Source organism: Centrocercus urophasianus, unplaced genomic scaffold (assembly GCF_019232065.1).
Source record: "Centrocercus urophasianus isolate 14NV4802_14NV808 unplaced genomic scaffold, USGS_Curo_1.0 seq_73, whole genome shotgun sequence".
In the NCBI taxonomy this organism is placed as follows: domain Eukaryota; kingdom Metazoa; phylum Chordata; class Aves; order Galliformes; family Phasianidae; genus Centrocercus; species Centrocercus urophasianus.
In genome coordinates, this window is record NW_024885344.1 from 1166171 (window position 1) to 1183748 (window position 17578).

At 52.7% G+C, this 17578-nt stretch overlaps 2 protein-coding genes across 3 annotated transcripts; both read left to right on the plus strand.

Moving 5' to 3' along the window:
- Window positions 1–734: 734 nt before the first annotated feature.
- Window positions 735–9117, plus strand: BAIAP2L2 (BAR/IMD domain containing adaptor protein 2 like 2). 2 transcript variants are annotated; one of them, XM_042837712.1, is made up of 14 exons: window positions 735–1057; window positions 1828–1903; window positions 2121–2207; window positions 2460–2521; window positions 3214–3285; window positions 3435–3551; window positions 3885–4031; window positions 4244–4396; window positions 4624–4759; window positions 5205–5430; window positions 6072–6143; window positions 6335–6503; window positions 8279–8319; window positions 8486–9117. In XM_042837712.1, exons 1-14 carry the CDS (start codon window positions 1019–1021, stop codon window positions 8559–8561), a joined length of 1473 nt encoding a protein of 490 aa, XP_042693646.1. In that variant the 5' UTR covers window positions 735–1018; the 3' UTR covers window positions 8562–9117. The 2 variants fall into 2 exon arrangements, with proteins under 2 accessions (XP_042693646.1, XP_042693647.1); XM_042837713.1 differs by having other exon boundaries at window positions 736–1057; window positions 4627–4759.
- An 81-nt stretch (window positions 9118–9198) lies between these two features.
- SLC16A8 (solute carrier family 16 member 8) lies at window positions 9199–17578 on the plus strand. Its single transcript, XM_042837711.1, has 5 exons — window positions 9199–10448; window positions 12631–12935; window positions 13407–13550; window positions 14039–14902; window positions 16852–17578. Exons 2-5 carry the CDS (start codon window positions 12707–12709, stop codon window positions 17241–17243), a joined length of 1629 nt encoding a protein of 542 aa, XP_042693645.1. The 5' UTR covers window positions 9199–10448; window positions 12631–12706; the 3' UTR covers window positions 17244–17578.

Here is a 17578-nt window from a genome sequence, read left to right on the forward strand (position 1 = left end):
CCTGCAGAACACCAAAAGTGTTCTGATCTTGCAGTCTGAATTTCTTACAAGTAGAAAATCACAAATTGAGCTCCTTGAGACACAGAGCTGTACCCTTTGTATGGGCTGGGTAGGTGAATGATCTGTGTCCAGAGCCATCTCTGGGAGCATGCGTATGATGAGAGTGTGCTGGCTGTCCTACAGAACACATTACAGAACACAGCATTACGTGTTGGGCTTATCGTTTCCAGCCAGTGTGAGGCTTTGGAGCAGCTCCCACAACTTAGGATGGAGAGAACATAATCTCTCTTACCCTTTTTTTATAAGCCAACTCCATCTGCAAGGGCTCCCAGTAGTGATGCTGTGCTTGGGGTCCATGCAGGCAGGGAGAACAGGGACATTCAGCACAAGTTTGTGCTGGCACTGGAGAGCCTCGGTGAGACTGGGAGTGGGAGGAAGGCTCAGGAGTGGGGGAATTAGAGGGAAGGGAAGAGCTGAAACCTATTTGGAGGTGGGTTGTTGTTTTTTTTTCTCACTTTTTTTCTCCCTCCTATTTGCTGCCTGTGATCACAAGCCTATAGGGATCTCCTGATCAGTGGGACCTGAGGATGTTCCAGCAGCGTGGGAAGGCTGAGCGAGCCACCTGCGGGCGGTGGGAGGGACAGAGGCAGCAAGCGAGGTGTGACTGTGGCAGGTGGCTGGCTCTGCAGGTGCCAGGGCAGGGGGAGCTGGGCACCGAGCTGGCAATCAATAATTCAAAGAGGCAGTCACGTGCCCTTGCTGGCTGTTGCAGGATTCTTCTCTCACCAGAGTCTGGTTACATCCAGGGATCAAGTTCCAACCTCTTGGCTGGTGAATTATTAAACTCCAGCAGTGCTCTGTTCCCTTTGTACCACGGCTGTGTTTTCCTGCTGTCATTTCTTGCCAGTGATAGGCTCTCCACCCAGCTAGCTCTGTGGAAGGGCTCCTCTGGACCAGCAGCATCTCACGCTCTCCTTCGCCCCTTGCTCATCAGCAGGAGAGAGAAAAGCCTGGGGAGATGGACCTGTCCTACAGATCCACCATCTCCATCTATAAGGTGAGTACTGGCACTGAATGCTGCTCCTGTCTGCCTGGGGGAGATGTGCAGCTGGGAGGAGAGGAGCTGATTCCTGCTGGAAACTCTTCTGGGGGGACAGCTGAGGGCTGGATCTGTCCTCAGGCTGAGCTGCAGCAGCTCCTATGGGCTCTGGGCTGGGTTTGGAAGTGGTGACTGCCAGGAGGGGAGAGTGGCATGGGTCTTATGGCAGACCTTGGAAGAAATTGGGCAGTCAGTTGGATCTGGAGATCCTTTATGGAACGGTCACGCTCCTCGGCTGCTGGTAGTAATCAGTTCAGTTGGCTGTTTCTGTCTTGCTGGAAAGAGCAGTCTGATCTCACTAATGCTTCCCTGTGCATGTTGGTGCTGCAGCAAAGTAGCAAGGGCTGGGAAAAATGAAATTCCTTATTCCAGCCTCTGCTCTGCTGCTATACTGTAAGCAATAAAACTCTCTGATAGGTTTATCAGCAGGTAAAAGCGATGTGTTGATTTGAAGCAGTCCATCCCTTCTCTTATCAAGCTGCTGAGGTTGACGGTGCATCAGATCCCGGACAGGAAATATAATGTTTGTGCCTGAGTGATAAATGGTGGCCTTCACCTGTGCAGGCTCAGGGAGATCCCCCCACGTCTGCAGCAGCTAAGGAGCATGGGGCCCCAGGGAGAAAGCCATCTTTAGATGACAGTGTGGTTCTCCAGCAGCCACCTTGATCTCTGGCATTGACCTGGTACATGGAGAAGACCAGCATTAACATGCTTCTGCCTGTCCACAGAGCATCCTGGAGCAGTTTAACCCTGCACTGGAGAATCTGGTGTACCTGGGGAACAACTACTTGCGTGCCTTCCATGGTGAGTGGGTTCTCTCCTGAGTGTCTTCTGTGTGCTGGGACGCTGCTGGTCTCACCTCGTGGCACGTCCTGAGCTTTCCTCCTGCTCTGTGACCCACTGGTGTTAGCAGGTACAGATGGGGAGAAACCTATATAAGAGGAATAGAGTGAATCTCCTGCACACTGGGGCTGGTGGGAAGGCAGGTCAGATTCTTACTTCTCCTCTCCTCTCCACACAGCATTATCCAAAGCAGCTGAAGTCTACTTTAAGGCAATCGAAAAGATTGGGGAGAGAGCACTGCAGAGCTCCACCTCTCATGTGCTGGGTAAGGCTCTCGCACACGCCACTGCTGTCCAGGAAAGAGTTTTCCCCAGTAGTTGGTCCCTTTCCAGCTATTGAGGGAAGATAGATTCTCCAAATGAGGGCTCTCAGCCTCTGGAGATACAGAGAGCCATACACTGTTGGACTTTCACACCCGCATATCAGCTGCGGTGGCACACTGCTGCTCAACCTCCCTGGTCTCACCAGGAAACAGCCATGGTGTTTTTCCACCCTCTCCCTTCTCTTTTCTCTGAAGGTGAAATCCTGATGCAGATGTCTGACACACAGAGGCTCCTGAGCTCTGATTTAGAAGTTGTGGTGAGTGGTTTTCCTTGGGGCTGGTGTGCAAGTGGGGACAAATAGGGACTTCACATCCTGCAGCTTGCTGGCATTTCCTTCTCAGTCTCTGCAGGCAGGTGCTGCCTCCCTGCCATCCCTGCTTCACGTGACAGAGGCGTATTGCAGAGCTGCCATGCCCAGAGCCTGCTGCTGTTCCATTTTTGGTGCTGTTTGGGGACTGTCACCATCCTCAGGGAATGCCAATCTTTCCAGCCTCGTGCTGAACACCAGAGGCGGGTACCAAATGTACACACCCAGGCTGCAGGGCTGCTCCACAGCAACCCCCCAGAGTGCCCATTTTTGGCTTTTCTTTCAGGGCCACCTGGCAAGGGGGCCTCTGGTTCTGTGAGTTCTGTGAGCCAACCTTTCCATGGCTCTCACAATTCTGCGAGCCAGCCTTCCCATAATTCACACAGCATGGGTTTGGGGGTGATGTCTCCTTTGTAGAATCATACAATTGCAGAATCATTAGGATTGGATAAGTCCTCTAAGATCACCTGGTCTAACTGCCATCCCCAAAATGCCCTCTGACCATGTCTTCAGTGCCACATCCACACGGTTCTGGAACACCCCCAGGGACAGTGACTGCACCACCTCCCTGGGCAGCCTGTGCCACTGCAGCTCTTTCAGAGAATAAAATTTTCCCAATATCCAACCTTTCTCTCTTCTAGGCTCAGACATTCCATGTGGACCTACTGCAGCACATGGAGAAGAACTCCAAAATGGATGTGCAGTTCATCAGTGTGAGTGCTGAGTTCCCTTCCTCTCCTTGGCCCTGCTTGTTTCTCTGCCACCTAAGACATCATGCAGGAGGTGGGGGAGAGGCTTACCTTCTCCTCTCATGGACTGTGATGTCCCTGGTTCCTCACTGAACTTGCTTTCTACCTGACAGGAGAGCCAGAAGCAGTACGAGCTGGAGTACCGGCGCAAAGCCAACAACCTGGAGAAGTGCACGGCAGAGCTCTGGAGGATGGAGAGGGCCCGCGATAAAAATGTCCGGGAGATGAAGGTGAGCAGGGGTTGCAGGAAGCAGAGCTGGGTAAGAGCAGCTCTGCCCTTCCTGCGAAACCAAGAGATTATCCCTGACAACCAAAAGCCAGCAGGTTTATCTGGGAAAGAGGAAACTCCTCTTCTACGAGGTCCTGCTAACCTGTGGAACTCAATCGTGCAGAACCTGCCAAGCTTTTGCCTCCTTTAGCAAGCCTCAGTGTGCAAGCACATGGTCCCTGTGCTCTAGCTCCTCTCTGCTGGGAAGCTGGTAGCCATGACCACCCATTTCATTGTTTCTCCTTCTGAATGCTGTATTTCCACTCACCTCTTCCTCCTTTCCCCCATGACCCAGGAGAACGTGATGCGGCTGCGCTCAGAGATGCAGGCGTTCCTCTCCAACAGCCAGCGGGAGGCTGAGCTGGAGGAGAAACGCCGCTACCGCTTCCTGGCTGACAAACACCAGATGCTCTACAACACTCTCCTCCAGTTCTACAGCAGGGTACGGCCCTGGGGAGCAGAGCTGGGTGGCTGGAAGGGAACATGCAGGCAGGAGAGACCCAGGGCTTGGTGACCCCTTGGGTCAGAGCAGTGTTTTGTGCGTCGATCAGGTGGGGATTTGGGGTCCAGACTGACTGTCCTCAGCTGGAGGAGTACGGCTGGTGAGGAGCTGAATGCCATGTCCATTGCTGCCTATTTCCTCTCTTTTTCCAGGCCCGAGGCATGATCCAGACTAAGGCACCACAGTGGAAGGAGCAGCTGGAGGCCAGCCGCAACCCCACCAACAGCCATGTGCAGGGCCTGCTCACCAGCACTCATGGCCAGGGCTATCCGTCGGGCCGGCTCACGCCTACCCACCTGGAGACGGTGAGGAGCACATGGACAGCCTTCACCATGGTGGTGGCAGGGCTGCTCTGCCCTTCTGAGCTTGCAGGGCAAGGCCAGGCTGTGGCAGCCTCCCTGCCTCTCCATCCTCTGGCCAAGATGAAGGAAAGCATACATATGGGTTGTGATGGAGGAATATGTTGATTTTTGGGGTGTCTCTTCTTTGACACTTCCTCAGTGGCTGTGCACTCAGACTCTTTTCCTTCCAGCAGAGACCCCTTGCAGACTTTGCTTCTTCTATGGCTGGGAGTAGGTCCAGCATCTTCTCTCAGGAACCACCAGAAATGAGACTGTCTCCTCAACCAGAGGTCCCCAGGCAACCGCTGCAGAGGACACCATCAGCCAGTATGTCTCATGTCCAGGAGCTGGGAGACGGTGCTTGGGCCTCTCTGGGAACAGGGTTGGGTTCAGGGAGGGACCACGTCTATTAAACAGTGGGTCCTCACCCACATCCCTGGGCGCAGTGGGAGGTCAGTACATGGGGAGCTGGGGAGGACAGTGATGCATGAAACGGGGAGGAGCTCAGCCTTCAGAGTGGAGTCCATCCAGGACTCAACTGCCTCTCGTTCATCACAAATTTCAGTAATAAATAAATAAGAGCGAGAGAAACAAAAATGTCCCATATTCTACAGCAGGGTCAGGAAGAGGGTCAGCAGCCTTTTGCAGCAGGCAGTGCCTGTGGCCTAGATATCTGGCCAACGACCACGTAGCGCTGGTGTTCTTGAGGCAGCATGGGTTCTTGCAGGAGGATGCTGAGTTCTATCCAGACCTCTCTAATGCCTCTCTGCAGGTTTGGTCCCTGCTGGCCGTGTCTCCCGCTCTGGTTCCTTTGGTGAGGCCAGCAGCAGCAGTGAAGGCAGGCGGAGGAGCGGCACAGTGAGAGTGCAGGCTATCGCGCCCCACACGACGGGGGCCAACCGGACCCTGCTGCGCTTCGATCCTGGGGATGTCATCACAGTGCTGATGCCAGAGGCGCAGAACGGCTGGCTGTACGGCAAGCTGGAGGGCTCATCCGTGTACGTGAGACCTCGGTGCAGTAAATGGGCTTTGTCTTTTTGTCTCTCCTGTGCCATGTCCCCAGCCTGCTTGAGCAGGAGAAGCAGTGAGGCAGGGTGAGGATGGGTGACAAAAGCCAGGGCCCTGGTGACACCTCCCGACTCGCATGGCTGAGTGGCTCCTGCCATGGGAGCCAGCTGTGAACTGCTGGAGTTACCTGAGAGGCCTGGCATTTCTCAGCTCCAGGACAGACAGGGCATGGAAACTGCTGCACCCAGCGCTTACTGAATTACTCCCTGTGGCATTACCAGCTGACACTCGTTGGTGAAGCCAACGCCCCATGCTCTGGGTCACTCAGATGCAAGATGAGCAAGAGTAGTGCCTTACTTCTGATAGAGTTCTGAGGTGCAGCTGCTTTGCCCTGGGGAATAGAGCATAGCTTCTGAGACAAGCGAGTCCTGTGCAAAGCAAAAGGTGAAAATACCGTTGCTCCGTGGCTTCCCAAGGACTGTCTTGCCCCACCTAGGGGTGAAAGATGTACTGAACGCTATCACACATGATAGCTGCAGCAGTGGAGGCTCAGCTGATGTGTGGGATGGGTGTAGACAGACCCACAAGCTGGTTTGCCTGGAACTCATTCATCTCTCTTTCTGTGTCTCAGATGTGGCTGGTTCCCTGAAGCTTACGTCAAGCCTCTGGAGGATGCGAGGGACATGGAGGAGCCACCTGTCAGGTAAGAGGAGGGCAGTTGGCCAGCAAGAAAACGAAGTGCCTGCCACCTCGTAAGTCTTTCACACTAGCAGGATGCCTGTTTCAGGTGCAGGCTGCATAATTTCTCCAAAGATGTCTCTGTGGCTGGCACCTGTGCTGCTCCCCATTCCTTGCTCTTTGGCTCTCCTCTCACTGTTTTCCCTTCTTGCTCAGGTCTTTCCCACTCCGGAGCAGTCACAGTATGGATGACATCTTGGACCATCCCAGCATTTCTTCCTCTAGCTGGTCTGCTGCTGCCCAAGCTGCTGTGCCAAACCCACCTCCTGCGCCGGTGGGTGTTGGCAGTCACCAGAGTGGGCCAGTGACATCAGGTGGTACGAAGGTGAGTGCAGGAGGGCTGACTGATATCAGTGGAGGGAGGTACATCCTTCCAATGGTACTGGCTTCCATCCTTTTCTGCAGTGAGAAGGAAAAATGCTTATGAGATGTTGACATGTGCCCTCTTCCCTTGCCGAGATTAGATGGCTTGTTAGCATTGGCCTTTCTCATCCAGTCTGCTCTCATGCAACCATGTCCTGGTGTCCCTACAGTCAATTTTGTCTGTGCAGATCCTCAGTGCCTGGATTTCCTCTTCCAGGGACTGTCTTTGTGCTCCTGCCTTTCTCATTTTTCTCTGTTTTTTGCTCACCAGGGCCCCTTCAGTTCAGTCCTTTTCTCCATGACTTCCCAGCCTGATTTCTGGTGGCTCCGAGGCAGCACCTCTTTCTGCTAATAGTAGGACCATGGAGTGATCAGGCTGGGCTGGGGGTGGCTTACCAGCTGACAGAGATGCCATCCTTCTTCTCCCTTCAGTGAATGGAGAATAGTTTCATTGGTCCTCTTCCAAATTTGAGCAAGGCTTGGATTAAAATCACAGCTGGAATAGGCAGAGAACTGAGGGTAAAGACTGAGAGCACAGCCATTTTGGGGAGTCTTAGAACAAGGAATTTCCAACTCATAGCTCACAGATGGCAAGTTGGGAATTAAACTCTCCTTGTAACATTGCTTCCAGTTGTGAGGAATTGACTGGTGAAAACAGTCAAAGTTAAAGTGGAGGGCAGTTGAAAATGAGGACCTCTGGTTGGAGAGGGAAGAATGGTGCTGCCTGCAAGGCTAGGAAACCTCATTTCTAGTCACTGGTTCTAGGCAGTGTGAAGTTGTAGGAAACTGGATGGCTCAAAAGACTGGAACACATTTAATCAGGCTTTCATCTTCCCTTTCATGACCTGTTCCATGGTTTCAGGAAGCCTCAGGCTGCACAGCACAGAGGGAAATGGGCTCTAAATTCTATGGCCTCTGGGTTACTGATTTCCATCCATCTCCAAGGCTAGAGTATAGGGGTAGACCTGAGATTGAACAATGATGTATGTGGAGCATTTAAATTTTGGTGGCAAAACAACTGAATCTCATTAGAAGTTTGGAAAGACTCAGCCTTGCTCTAAACTTCTGCTCCAAATATCCTCCAGCAGCAAATAAATGCTTGTTGCTATTCCCAGTTGGAATACAGAGCTTTCTTGTCTGCCACCAGCTACAGAAAGTGGTGTGCATTAGCAGGCCATCACAGTTGTCACTGATCCTTCATCATCTACTGGCCAAGGATAAGGGTCACAGGACCCGGCTCTTTCTCCTTCAGGTTGGTTCACATTTAAACAATACGTATGTAGGGCAGGGTACCAGCACTCTTGCATTCCCCTGCAGGTGCAGGGAGCATGTGAGGACTCTGACAACGAGCTCTTTGCTAGAGTGGGTGGGCAACATGAGGGGGCATCTCTGGCTGTGCTGGCAGGGTGGAATGTAGACCAGACTGGCCCTGTTTGCTGTGCCCTTCAGACATGACACTTAGGGGATCTGAGGCATCTCCCTTCTTCCTCAAAACAAAGGGAGGTGTCCTAGGGGAACAGGGAACCTGTGGTGTAGAGACAGCCAACCACCACAGGTAATATGCAAAATTTGAATGAATAAGGAGTCAGAGCCCTGTTAGTAGGGCTTGGGCTCTTAATTCACTCAAGCTTTTTGCAAAATCTTCTTTCAAGTGTGCAGTGTCCCCTGATCCACTTTTGTCTCTCCATTCCCTCCCCCAGTCCAGATAACTCACAGTTGCCTTTCTTTTCACTGCAGAAACCAGGAGTATTTGACCAGCCACCTGAACTCTTCCCAAGGTAAGAGTGAAACATAGGGCTGCACTCTGGAACCACCAGAAAGAATGGCATTATTACAGTGCTATTACTATAGAAGACTTAACAGCTCTTGCTTGGTCATCAGCTCTCCAGCATGGTCTTTCCAGACCATTTTGCTTGATGTGATCTGTCTCCTTTTCCTTTTCAGAGGTACCAACCCCTTTGCCACAGTCAAGCTACGTCCCACGATCACCAACGATCGCTCTGCACCCATTATCCGATGAAGTGGTCGTGCAGGGAAGAGGAAGGCATAGGAGTGACGGGCTGCAACCCCTATTGGGCAGTGACCTCATGCTACCGCTCACAGAATGACCTCTCTCTATCCCTCCCTTCCCTCTGGGACATGAGGACCTGTCTCATGGCTGTCTGGCATGCTGTAGCCAACAGCAGGCCCTCTTTGGATTGCCCTCCACCCCTGTGTGATGTTGTTGTGCTTGAGTGGGAGAAGCCTGGTGATGGTGGCCTGAGGGGTGGTGGTGGGGAAATTCTGATGGTCTGGGAGAAGGACACTTGGCAGATTTTGCTGCTGGAAAAATGAATCCCAGAGGGAGGTGGCTACCACAAAGCTGCCAGTGATGTGACTTGGCTGAAGGGCTCTTGGCCCCTTTGTCAGCCATGTTGGCTTCAGCCCCTCTTCACCACTAGCTGACCCCTTCCCTGGCCAGTCAGCTCCTGGGCACAGGGAAGGAGGGATGGAGCCCAGTGTCACTGTCCTACCCTTCCACCAGTTGTCCTGTGGAGAAAGCATTTTGAAATAAAACAGACCATGCTGCTTCCGTAGCTGTTCCAGCAGCCAGGCCTTTGCTGTGCTCAGAGGGCATGGAGAGGAGGACGTGGCTCCCCTAACAGCCAGGGGATGGGGGCTGCTTGACCCTCTGCCAGGCCTCACCAGCCAGCCCTGGCTCTGCTGTCACTGGAGGGCAGCACAACCCTGCTTCCTGGTCCCCTCAGCGCCTGGTAGGCCTCAGGCTGGAGGATAAGGCCTGGCGGCCATCTTCTCAGACCCCGCCATCCCGGCCCTGTAACTGGGCTGCCCTCCCTCCCAGGAAGGGAGCGCAAGCAGCAGCCCAGGCCTGAGCCGATTAGCCTTATTAATAGAAATTAAACCCTGGCTGCAAGTGCTGCCAAGACCTGCGGGCCCCGCATGTGCCTCCTTCCCTACTGATGGGGCACAGGGACTAAGAGGCTTGGGAGGATTAACATGTGGGCCCCGAAACCCTGCCCTCGAGCCTTCAGGGGAATGGGCTCCCCCGTGCGTGGCTGGGAATCATGGTGGCAATCGAATGGTAGCCATGTAGGGGTTTTGTTTTGGGGAGGATGCTGAGGGTGGGATGGATGTCCCAGCAGCTCTTCCAGCCATGGACGATGGCAATCCCTCAGCTGCTCCACCTGATCTTCACTCTCTGCTGGGCATGTGCCCCTTGGCTTTGCCCCAGTCCAGAGCATGGAAGAGGTAGTGGGCACCTGGAGGCACCCATCTCCTGTTTTGCTCCTCACTGAAACATGGATCTCTGCTATGTTCTCCCCCTGCACCCAGTCTCCTGCTCAGCCCATCACAGCACTCCTCTTCCTCCTTTGTCCCCTCCCAACCTGCCCAGTTCTGCTGGGAGATCAGTGAGGAGCCCCTTGGCAGGCTATGGGATTACTGTGGGATTCGGGCTGCGACAGGCAGCCTCCTCCCCATTGGCTGGAAAAGCCTCTTAAAAGTGGAGAAGTGCGTTCTGCACGCTCAGCACCTGCTGGTCTTCATCAACCTGAAGCTATAATCAGCCACTGACCCACATCCACACTGCCTGCATCCACCCAGCGGAGGCAAGGGGGTCCCTTGCGTGGGGCATCCCTTCTGCAGAGGGTGGCATTGGAGCTGGAGGAAAGCAGGCTGAAAGGGGGATTAGCTCTGCAGTGAGGACGTGGCTGCCCCTGAAGAAAGTAGCACGGCACAAGAGACTCCTGCAGCTGTCACCCTGTGCCCTGCTGACGGCATGCCCACCATGGAACAAAGAACCTGCGGGGCCATCTGACTGGGCACACTCGTCCAGAGCCAGGGAATACCAGCTGGACTGACCTGCTCGATCTCTGGGGTCTTTGGCACTCATCGCTTCATTGCACAGGTCAGTGATACAGAGGGGTGCTCGCATCTGAGCACACATTACAGCTTCTGAAGGCCTGTACTCATTTCACTCTTCAGTGAAAGCTTTCCCATGGTGGTTTTTGTAGGCTACTGGCAAAAATTGTGGCCTTTTGCATTTATTAAACCCTTCCCAGCCTATCCAAGAGACATCCTCATATTTGTGTACACGCTCCTGGATGCTGGTAGTGGTGCAGCTTTCCTGGTACAATAGGGTTTTTCTGCAGTGGCCTTCACCTGGTCGGGGTTGGTAATTTCTGGTGCTGGTGCAAGTCTCCTGACCTGGAGCTAGACCTCTCCAGCTGCAGCTAGACCCGTGGCAGTGCTCACTATGGGCCTACCTGCATGCGATCCCCAGGGCAAGTGCTGCTGCCTGTGCTGATGAGCTTTAGTGTGGGGTATTTTTACCTATGAATAAAGCTCCTTAAGTGTGGAGAAAATAATAGCAAGCTGTAGCGTATGCAGAGGCAGGTTCAGGGTACATGGTGTGACCACCATGTGCAGCGGTGAGCAGAGGAGCCTGCGTGCGCACCGGGGCGTTATGATTGAGGCAGCTCTGAACCGCCTGCTCAGAGCTGGGATAAAGCTCCAGCAGAGCTGTGCTGCAGCACGTTGGCTTGGAGGGAGCTCCACGTGTGAGCTGCTCAGCTGCACCTCATCTTTGTCGGTCAGCATAGAGCTGCAGCCAGGTAAATGCTCTTTCATACCTTGTTGCATAGGTGTGTTGTGCCATGGAAGGGGCTGCTGCAGGACCCATCCAGCCCAGACTCAAGCAGTACCCGTGGGTATTTGTCTAACGTGCTCAGATGCTGTTGATTCATCACTAACAGGTGATGCTGTGGAAATCTCTGAAATGATCCCACAGATGGACAAATGTTTTCTTGCTGGGAAGATGAAATGCAAAGGGTCTAATTGATTGACTCGATTTGCGGCAGAGGACAAGAGCAAGAAGAGTGAGGCTGCAAGAGGGGCTCAGGCAAAAAGGGTTGGGATATGCTTGGTGGCAGCTGCTCTTATTTGAGGTGCAGTGGATGTAGCGGTGGTTGAGGACAGCACTGATGAGCCATTAGTGCACTTTTGCAATGGGTCAACTTTTGCTTGGTTGTAACCAGGTTGGGTTGGGAGAGGGGCAAGGACAGGTAAGGGCTGAAGCTGAGTTTACTGGGCAATACTGATGGTGGGTGGATAGTTGGACTAGATAATCTTGGAGGTCTTTTCCAACCATAAGGATTAGATGATTCTATGAGGCTGTGCTAAGTCTGATTGTGCTGGTTCCAGTGGTCAGAATACCACCAGAAAGGGGTGAGGAGAAGGTATGTGTGTTTGTAGAGTGTGTAATTAACCTTTTCATGCTAGCAATGAGTCTTTTCCTTTTTTTGCAGGCTGGTCTCAATTCATGCCTCTGCCCATTGACACAGTCCCTGAGAGTTATTAGGGTATTGCCACCCGTAAGAGCTGCCTCAGTCCTCCCCTTTTTTGTGGCTGATGGGGTCCTGAAGGTTGGGACTGCTGTGCTGCAGTGTACTGTGGCTGTGGCAGACACTGGCTGCTGGCATAAACAAACCCCAGGAGGAGGAAGGAGGGAGACCACTGGGGTGGCTGATGACTCTTAATCCACCTTAACTTCTGCAGGTTAGCCTTGGTCAGGTGCCTGATTAAAGCCATCAGCCAAGACATTTGGTGTCATTTTGTGTGCTGACACCTGATACTACTGGGGAGTAGCAAATCAAAGATCAGTGATAACTGTGCATGCAGGTGTGAAAATAAGCTTTGATGCTGAAGAAACTGAGGTAGTGCTTGGTGTTGGAAGGGGTATGGCAGAAACTCAGTACCTAGGGGAGAAATGAGAAATACATTCTTACAGCAGCCAACTGGAGCAAAATTCCTGTGCAGCTTAGGAGTCCTGAGAGCAACTCACAAGACATATCCTCTAATTCCCTCCTTCTCCCCCCTTTGACTTTCTTGTGGCCCCTCCGGATAGGTATGGAGCCCTAATCTCTCTGGCACGCAAATAACCACTGCCACAGGTTTGCCATGCTCTCAACCTTCACCCATTTTCCAAGTGTGGTCTCTTGTAGCAGGGAAAGGAACATGAGGGCTGTATACGGAGGACATGGAGGGAGACCTTGTAGTAAATGTTTGCCTGCTATGCTCTTCTCTTGCAGAATCTGCAGATCTCTTGCTGTCTCCCTGTGTCACCCTACCTCCTCCCGGCCTGCCTTTCCCCACCCAGGCTAGACAATGGGGAGAGCTGACCCAGAGGAAGGGCAGCTCCCAGCTCCTGTGAAGCCCCCAGATGGCGGCTGGGGCTGGATTGTTCTCTTTGGCTGCTTTGTGATCACTGGCTTCTCCTATGCCTTCCCGAAAGCTGTCAGTGTCTACTTCAAGGAGCTCATGAAAGATTTCCACGTGGGCTACAGTGACACGGCCTGGATCTCCTCTATCATGCTGGCCATGCTCTATGGAACAGGTGATGCTTGGATATAACACTCCCTACCCAACCTGTGCCTCCTCTGCCCTTACAGAGTTCCAAACCATGTCCCCATGAGCACACTCAATGGCCTCATCCGGAACCAGTGTGCTGAAGACAGTTCTCTTGCTACATTCATCTAGATGCATGGTACATTTCATGTCTCTATCTCCTTTGTCCCAGGAGATCTCTGGGGTCACCCCACTGTCCATGATGTTTGCTGAAGCACCAAGTCCTTTATTGTCCCCAGAGAACAGGGAGTTGAAGGCAGGGCAGGGCAAAGATCTCCACACCAGGACTTCCATCCCTTGGCCAGGTCCAGGGACTGTGTGGCTAAACAGCCAAGCAGTAATCTCTGCCGTTAGAGTTTCATCTTCCCCAGTGCCCTGTTTGGGCACACTGCCCCTTCCCACATGTCCTGTCTATCTTCTCCTTCTGAAATCCTACTCTGTCTTCTCTGCTTCCTCCCAGGACCAGTATGCAGCATCATGGTGAACCAGTTTGGCTGCCGGCCTGTGATGCTCATTGGAGGGCTGCTAGCTTCCTCTGGGATGATTCTGGCATCTTTTACCACCAACATCATTGAGCTTTATCTGACAGCTGGTGTGCTGACAGGTGAGAACCCCAGGAATAGGGGGGCACACCGATGGAAGAGCCAAGAGTGCACTGTATCCCCCTTTAGCATTGCCATGTCTGGCATCAGGTCACCTCTCAAACTATTTACACCTGCTCACAGGAGGCATCTAGTCTTGAATGTTGCACTGTAGGAGGTTTATCTGCTGAATGTAAACAGTCAGGAGAGAGGGACAGAAGAAAGGCAAGCAATGCCCAGTGATCACGGCAATCGGAGTGGCAAGAATATATAGTGGTATTGGGACAAAGACCCTGTTAAAGGCAGAGATCCTGTCTAAATGTGGTCACAGATATTAGATTCAAATACAGTTCCAATAGACAGACTGTTAGCCCATCTTTTCCAGTGGAGAAGAGGCTTGTGGGGAAGGACTTCAGGACTAGGGCAGTTTAGGGTGTTTTTTTGCTTGTTGTAAGACATGTCTCACCTCCTTGCACTCCGTCCCTCTCTCCCGGCTCTCACCCTCTCATAGGTCTGGGTATGGCGTTGAACTTCCAGCCCTCACTCATCATGCTGGGCACCTACTTTGACAAACGTCGGCCTCTTGCCAATGGACTGGCTGCTGCCGGGAGCCCTGTCTTCCTTTCCTCCCTCTCTCCATTGGGGCAAGTGCTGCTGGAGAAGTTTGGTTGGCGAGGAGGGTTCCTCATCATGGGGGGCCTTCTACTCAACTGCTGCACTTGTGGGGCAGTCATGAGACCCCTGGATACAGGCATGAAGAGGAAAATGGAGAAAGTTCAGGACAAATATGAAGCCAAGGAGATGCTGCCCATGGGAGGCAAGTCAGAGGAGGGCATCAGCACCACTGATGGAACCAAGAAAGCCAAGAAAGCCAAAAAGAAGCCCAAGAAAGGAAAGAAGCTGTTGGATTTCAGCATCTTTTCCAACCGAGGCTTCATCATTTACACTATCTCAAAGTTCATCCTGGTCTTGGGTCTCTTCGTGCCCCCCATCTTGCTGGTCAACTACGCCAAGGACACAGGCGTACCAGACACAGAGGCCGCCTTCTTGCTCTCCATCATCGGTTTCATCGACATCTTTGCCCGGCCAGCGTGTGGCATGGTGGCAGGCTTGAAGTGGGTCCGCCCTCACGTGGCATACCTGTTCAGCTTCTCTATGCTCTTCAACGGCTTGACAGACATCTGCAGTGCCAGGGCTAGCAATTACACGGGGCTGGTCATCTTCTGTGTCTTTTTCGGCATTTCTTACGGCATGGTAGGGGCTCTGCAGTTCGAGGTGCTGATGGCCATCGTTGGCTCCCAGAAGTTCTCCAGTGCCATCGGGCTGGTCTTACTTATCGAGGCTTTTGCTGTGCTCATTGGTCCACCCTCCGCAGGTAGGTCTTGTGCTGCAAAATGCAGGTGGTTAGTTTTGCTGCCATCCCACAGTATTGTTGGTATTGGATGTGGTCACAATCCTTGAATAAAGGCCCCACTTCTCAATTTCAAAGTTCCCCTGAAAGCTCTCTGAAGTGAGAGCTCCTGGTCTCCCTTCATGCACTGCAGCTGAGCCAGGGAAGAAAATGGTAAGTGGTATTTCCTTCTGCTTTCCTGACAGATCTCAGCAATGGCAGGCATACAGAATGGCACGACATCTAGAGTCCCTCAGTCCTCATCAGTGACACTTCTCCCTCTTTCATGCTGGGATCCATGTTTCTGTCTTCACTGTGAACACTGCATCAAATCGTGTTGTGGTTAGGGTCAGGCACATTTTGCAAGCAATCCCGTGAGAGTCTTCAGGGGGACAAGATTATTTCAAGTTCTCCTTGATGTCTGTGGCATTTTGATTGATGCTGTGAATGGTGATTTCAACTTGTATTAGCCCCAGCCCAAGGTACCAGCATGTTGGTGTCAATCAAGGCTGCCAAAACGGTCTGTATAGGCACATGAAGCATTTGCTGTTACAGTGTTTTTCATACTGGCCTGCCCTCTTACATGTTATTTGACAGTTTAAGGTCAAATGGTTTCTTGTATAGAACAGGATGTAGGAGACTACTGTGGATGAAATTTCTCCAGGTCAGGAAACTTCAAGAATCACGAGGGGGGTCTGAAGACACTGAGGCAGCAAAGCCAGGACACACAGAGCAGGTAGTGGAGGCTGTATCTTCAAGGCCACCACCCCACACATCAGTCAGTGGTCAAACAACTGTGGGCCAGCATGGGGGGTGGGACTCCCTCCTCCGTTCACCTGTGCTTTGGCACTGTGTGAGTACAAGCTGGGACAGAGATGGAGCAGGGTCACTGATGGAGCACAGTCACATGGACTGGGGGGCTCCTGTTTCCCCACCCTGGAGGGGCTTTGCTGCAAGATCTGCTTGTATATGAGCTTGAGGGTGCTTGCAAACCCCATAGCTTGGACTTGGCACAGCCGCTTGACTGAACAAAGTGTCTTTGTTTGGTGTAATCCTCCTGAGCTGTTTCCCCCTCTATGGGGCTGAGGGGCTCGCTGTAGGATAAGCTGCATACAATCCACACTTGCTGTCCAGTTGGGGTGAAAGGGGCACATTCACCTGCTAAGGAATTCGCTGTTTGTGAACGCAGGGCCGGTTTCATTACAGCTGGGGCCAGGGGTCACATCTGCTGGCAGGAGAATGCAGGACTGGGATGAAGCTTTTGGCCACCACAGCCCCATCTCAGCTTGGCAAATGCTATCTCAATTACAGTGGGAACTCTCTTTCCATTGTCAGCCTTGAGACATTTGGGAGAACATAGGATCATAGAAAGGCTAGGGTTGGAAGGGACCTCAAAGATCACCTAGTTCCAACCTCCCTGTCATGGACAGGCTGCCAACGACTAGAGCAAGCACTAGATCAGATTGCCCAGGGCCCTATCCAATCTGGCCTTGAATGCCTCCAGGAATAAGACATCCACAGCTTCTATCCACAGCTTCTCTGGCAGTCTGTGCCAGTGCCTCAATACCTTCTCTGTGAAAGAAGAGATATCTCTTGGGCAGAGGTGTGTGCCCTCCAAGGAAGCCTTGTCCCCAGAGGCTGATCTCATCTTGACAAGAAGATGGCCCATCACAGCCTGACACCATGATATCAGTGCGTCAGCATTGCTTAGCCTTGTCAGAGCATGGGAAAGCACCAAACCCACACTCTTAAAGTAGTGACCTTGGTGGCACAGCATGACTCCCGGTTGCCCATCTCCTTACCCAGGATGATTTCAGATATCCAGGCTTCCTGCTCTTCCTTTCAGAAATGGGTCCCCAGCTGTTGCCCAGCAGTGCTGGTCTGTCCATCCAGGAATGCTTAGACTGAGGCTAACCTCCTTGTTTCTTCTCCAGGCCGCTTGGTTGACGCTCTCAAGAACTACGAGGTGATCTTCTACTTGGCGGGCTCAGAGGTGGTGCTCTCCGCTCTCTTCCTGGCCATGGCCACCTACTGCTGCCTGAACCGAGGGAAGAAGACACCTCCCCCAGAGAAAAACCCTTCTGCAGGTGGTGGGAGTGACACTGAAGAAGCCGAGTCTGATGTGCAGGAAGCCGAGGAGCATAGCAGCGATAACCACCAGCCAGCCCATGGCACTGACAAGGCCATGGTGGCAGCCAGTGAGGAGGCCAACCATGTGGAGGATGAGCAGAGTGGGGAGGGAGGCAGGTGTCCTGAGGCGGATGGGGAGGTGCTGGCACGAGCTGGCTGCAGTGCCGACCAGACAGTGGAGAGGGACAGTTTTTAGCCAGGAAAGAGAAATGGGGATGTAAATTACTGGCCTGGTTTGTGTGTAACTCAGCGTGGGAGTGTAGATGGAATGTGGATTGAAAAAAAGACAAAAGCAAATGTAAGAGATAAAAGGGTGAAAGACTAAGAATAGCTGGCCCTCATGTACATACGTCCACATACCTACACAGAGATATGTCTACTTGTGTCCTGCACCATGCTGGTACAACGCAGGCTCAGTGCAGCCCAACCACCAGAATCTTCTTCCCCCTACCTCCAAACCAGCCCTGAAAAATATATTTTGAAGAGGCTGCGAAGGACTCTCCTTTTCTTTCTGCATTGTCACAATACAGA

What these genes read in the sequence shown, in the direction of transcription:
- BAIAP2L2 (XM_042837712.1), top strand. Translation starts at nt 1,019, where the DNA reads ATGGACCTGTCCTACAGATCCACCATCTCCATCTATAAG. An exon ending in TCCTCCAGTTCTACAGCAGG is followed by an intron (nt 4,032 to 4,243) that starts GTACGGCCCTGG and finishes CTCTTTTTCCAG; the next exon opens with GCCCGAGGCATGATCCAGAC. An exon ending in AAGCTGGAGGGCTCATCCGT is followed by an intron (nt 5,431 to 6,071) that starts GTACGTGAGACC and finishes TCTGTGTCTCAG; the next exon opens with ATGTGGCTGGTTCCCTGAAG.
- SLC16A8 (XM_042837711.1), top strand. Translation starts at nt 12,707, where the DNA reads ATGGGGAGAGCTGACCCAGAGGAAGGGCAGCTCCCAGCTCCTGTGAAG. An exon ending in GGCCATGCTCTATGGAACAG is followed by an intron (nt 12,936 to 13,406) that starts GTGATGCTTGGA and finishes GCTTCCTCCCAG; the next exon opens with GACCAGTATGCAGCATCATG. An exon ending in GACAGCTGGTGTGCTGACAG is followed by an intron (nt 13,551 to 14,038) that starts GTGAGAACCCCA and finishes ACCCTCTCATAG; the next exon opens with GTCTGGGTATGGCGTTGAAC.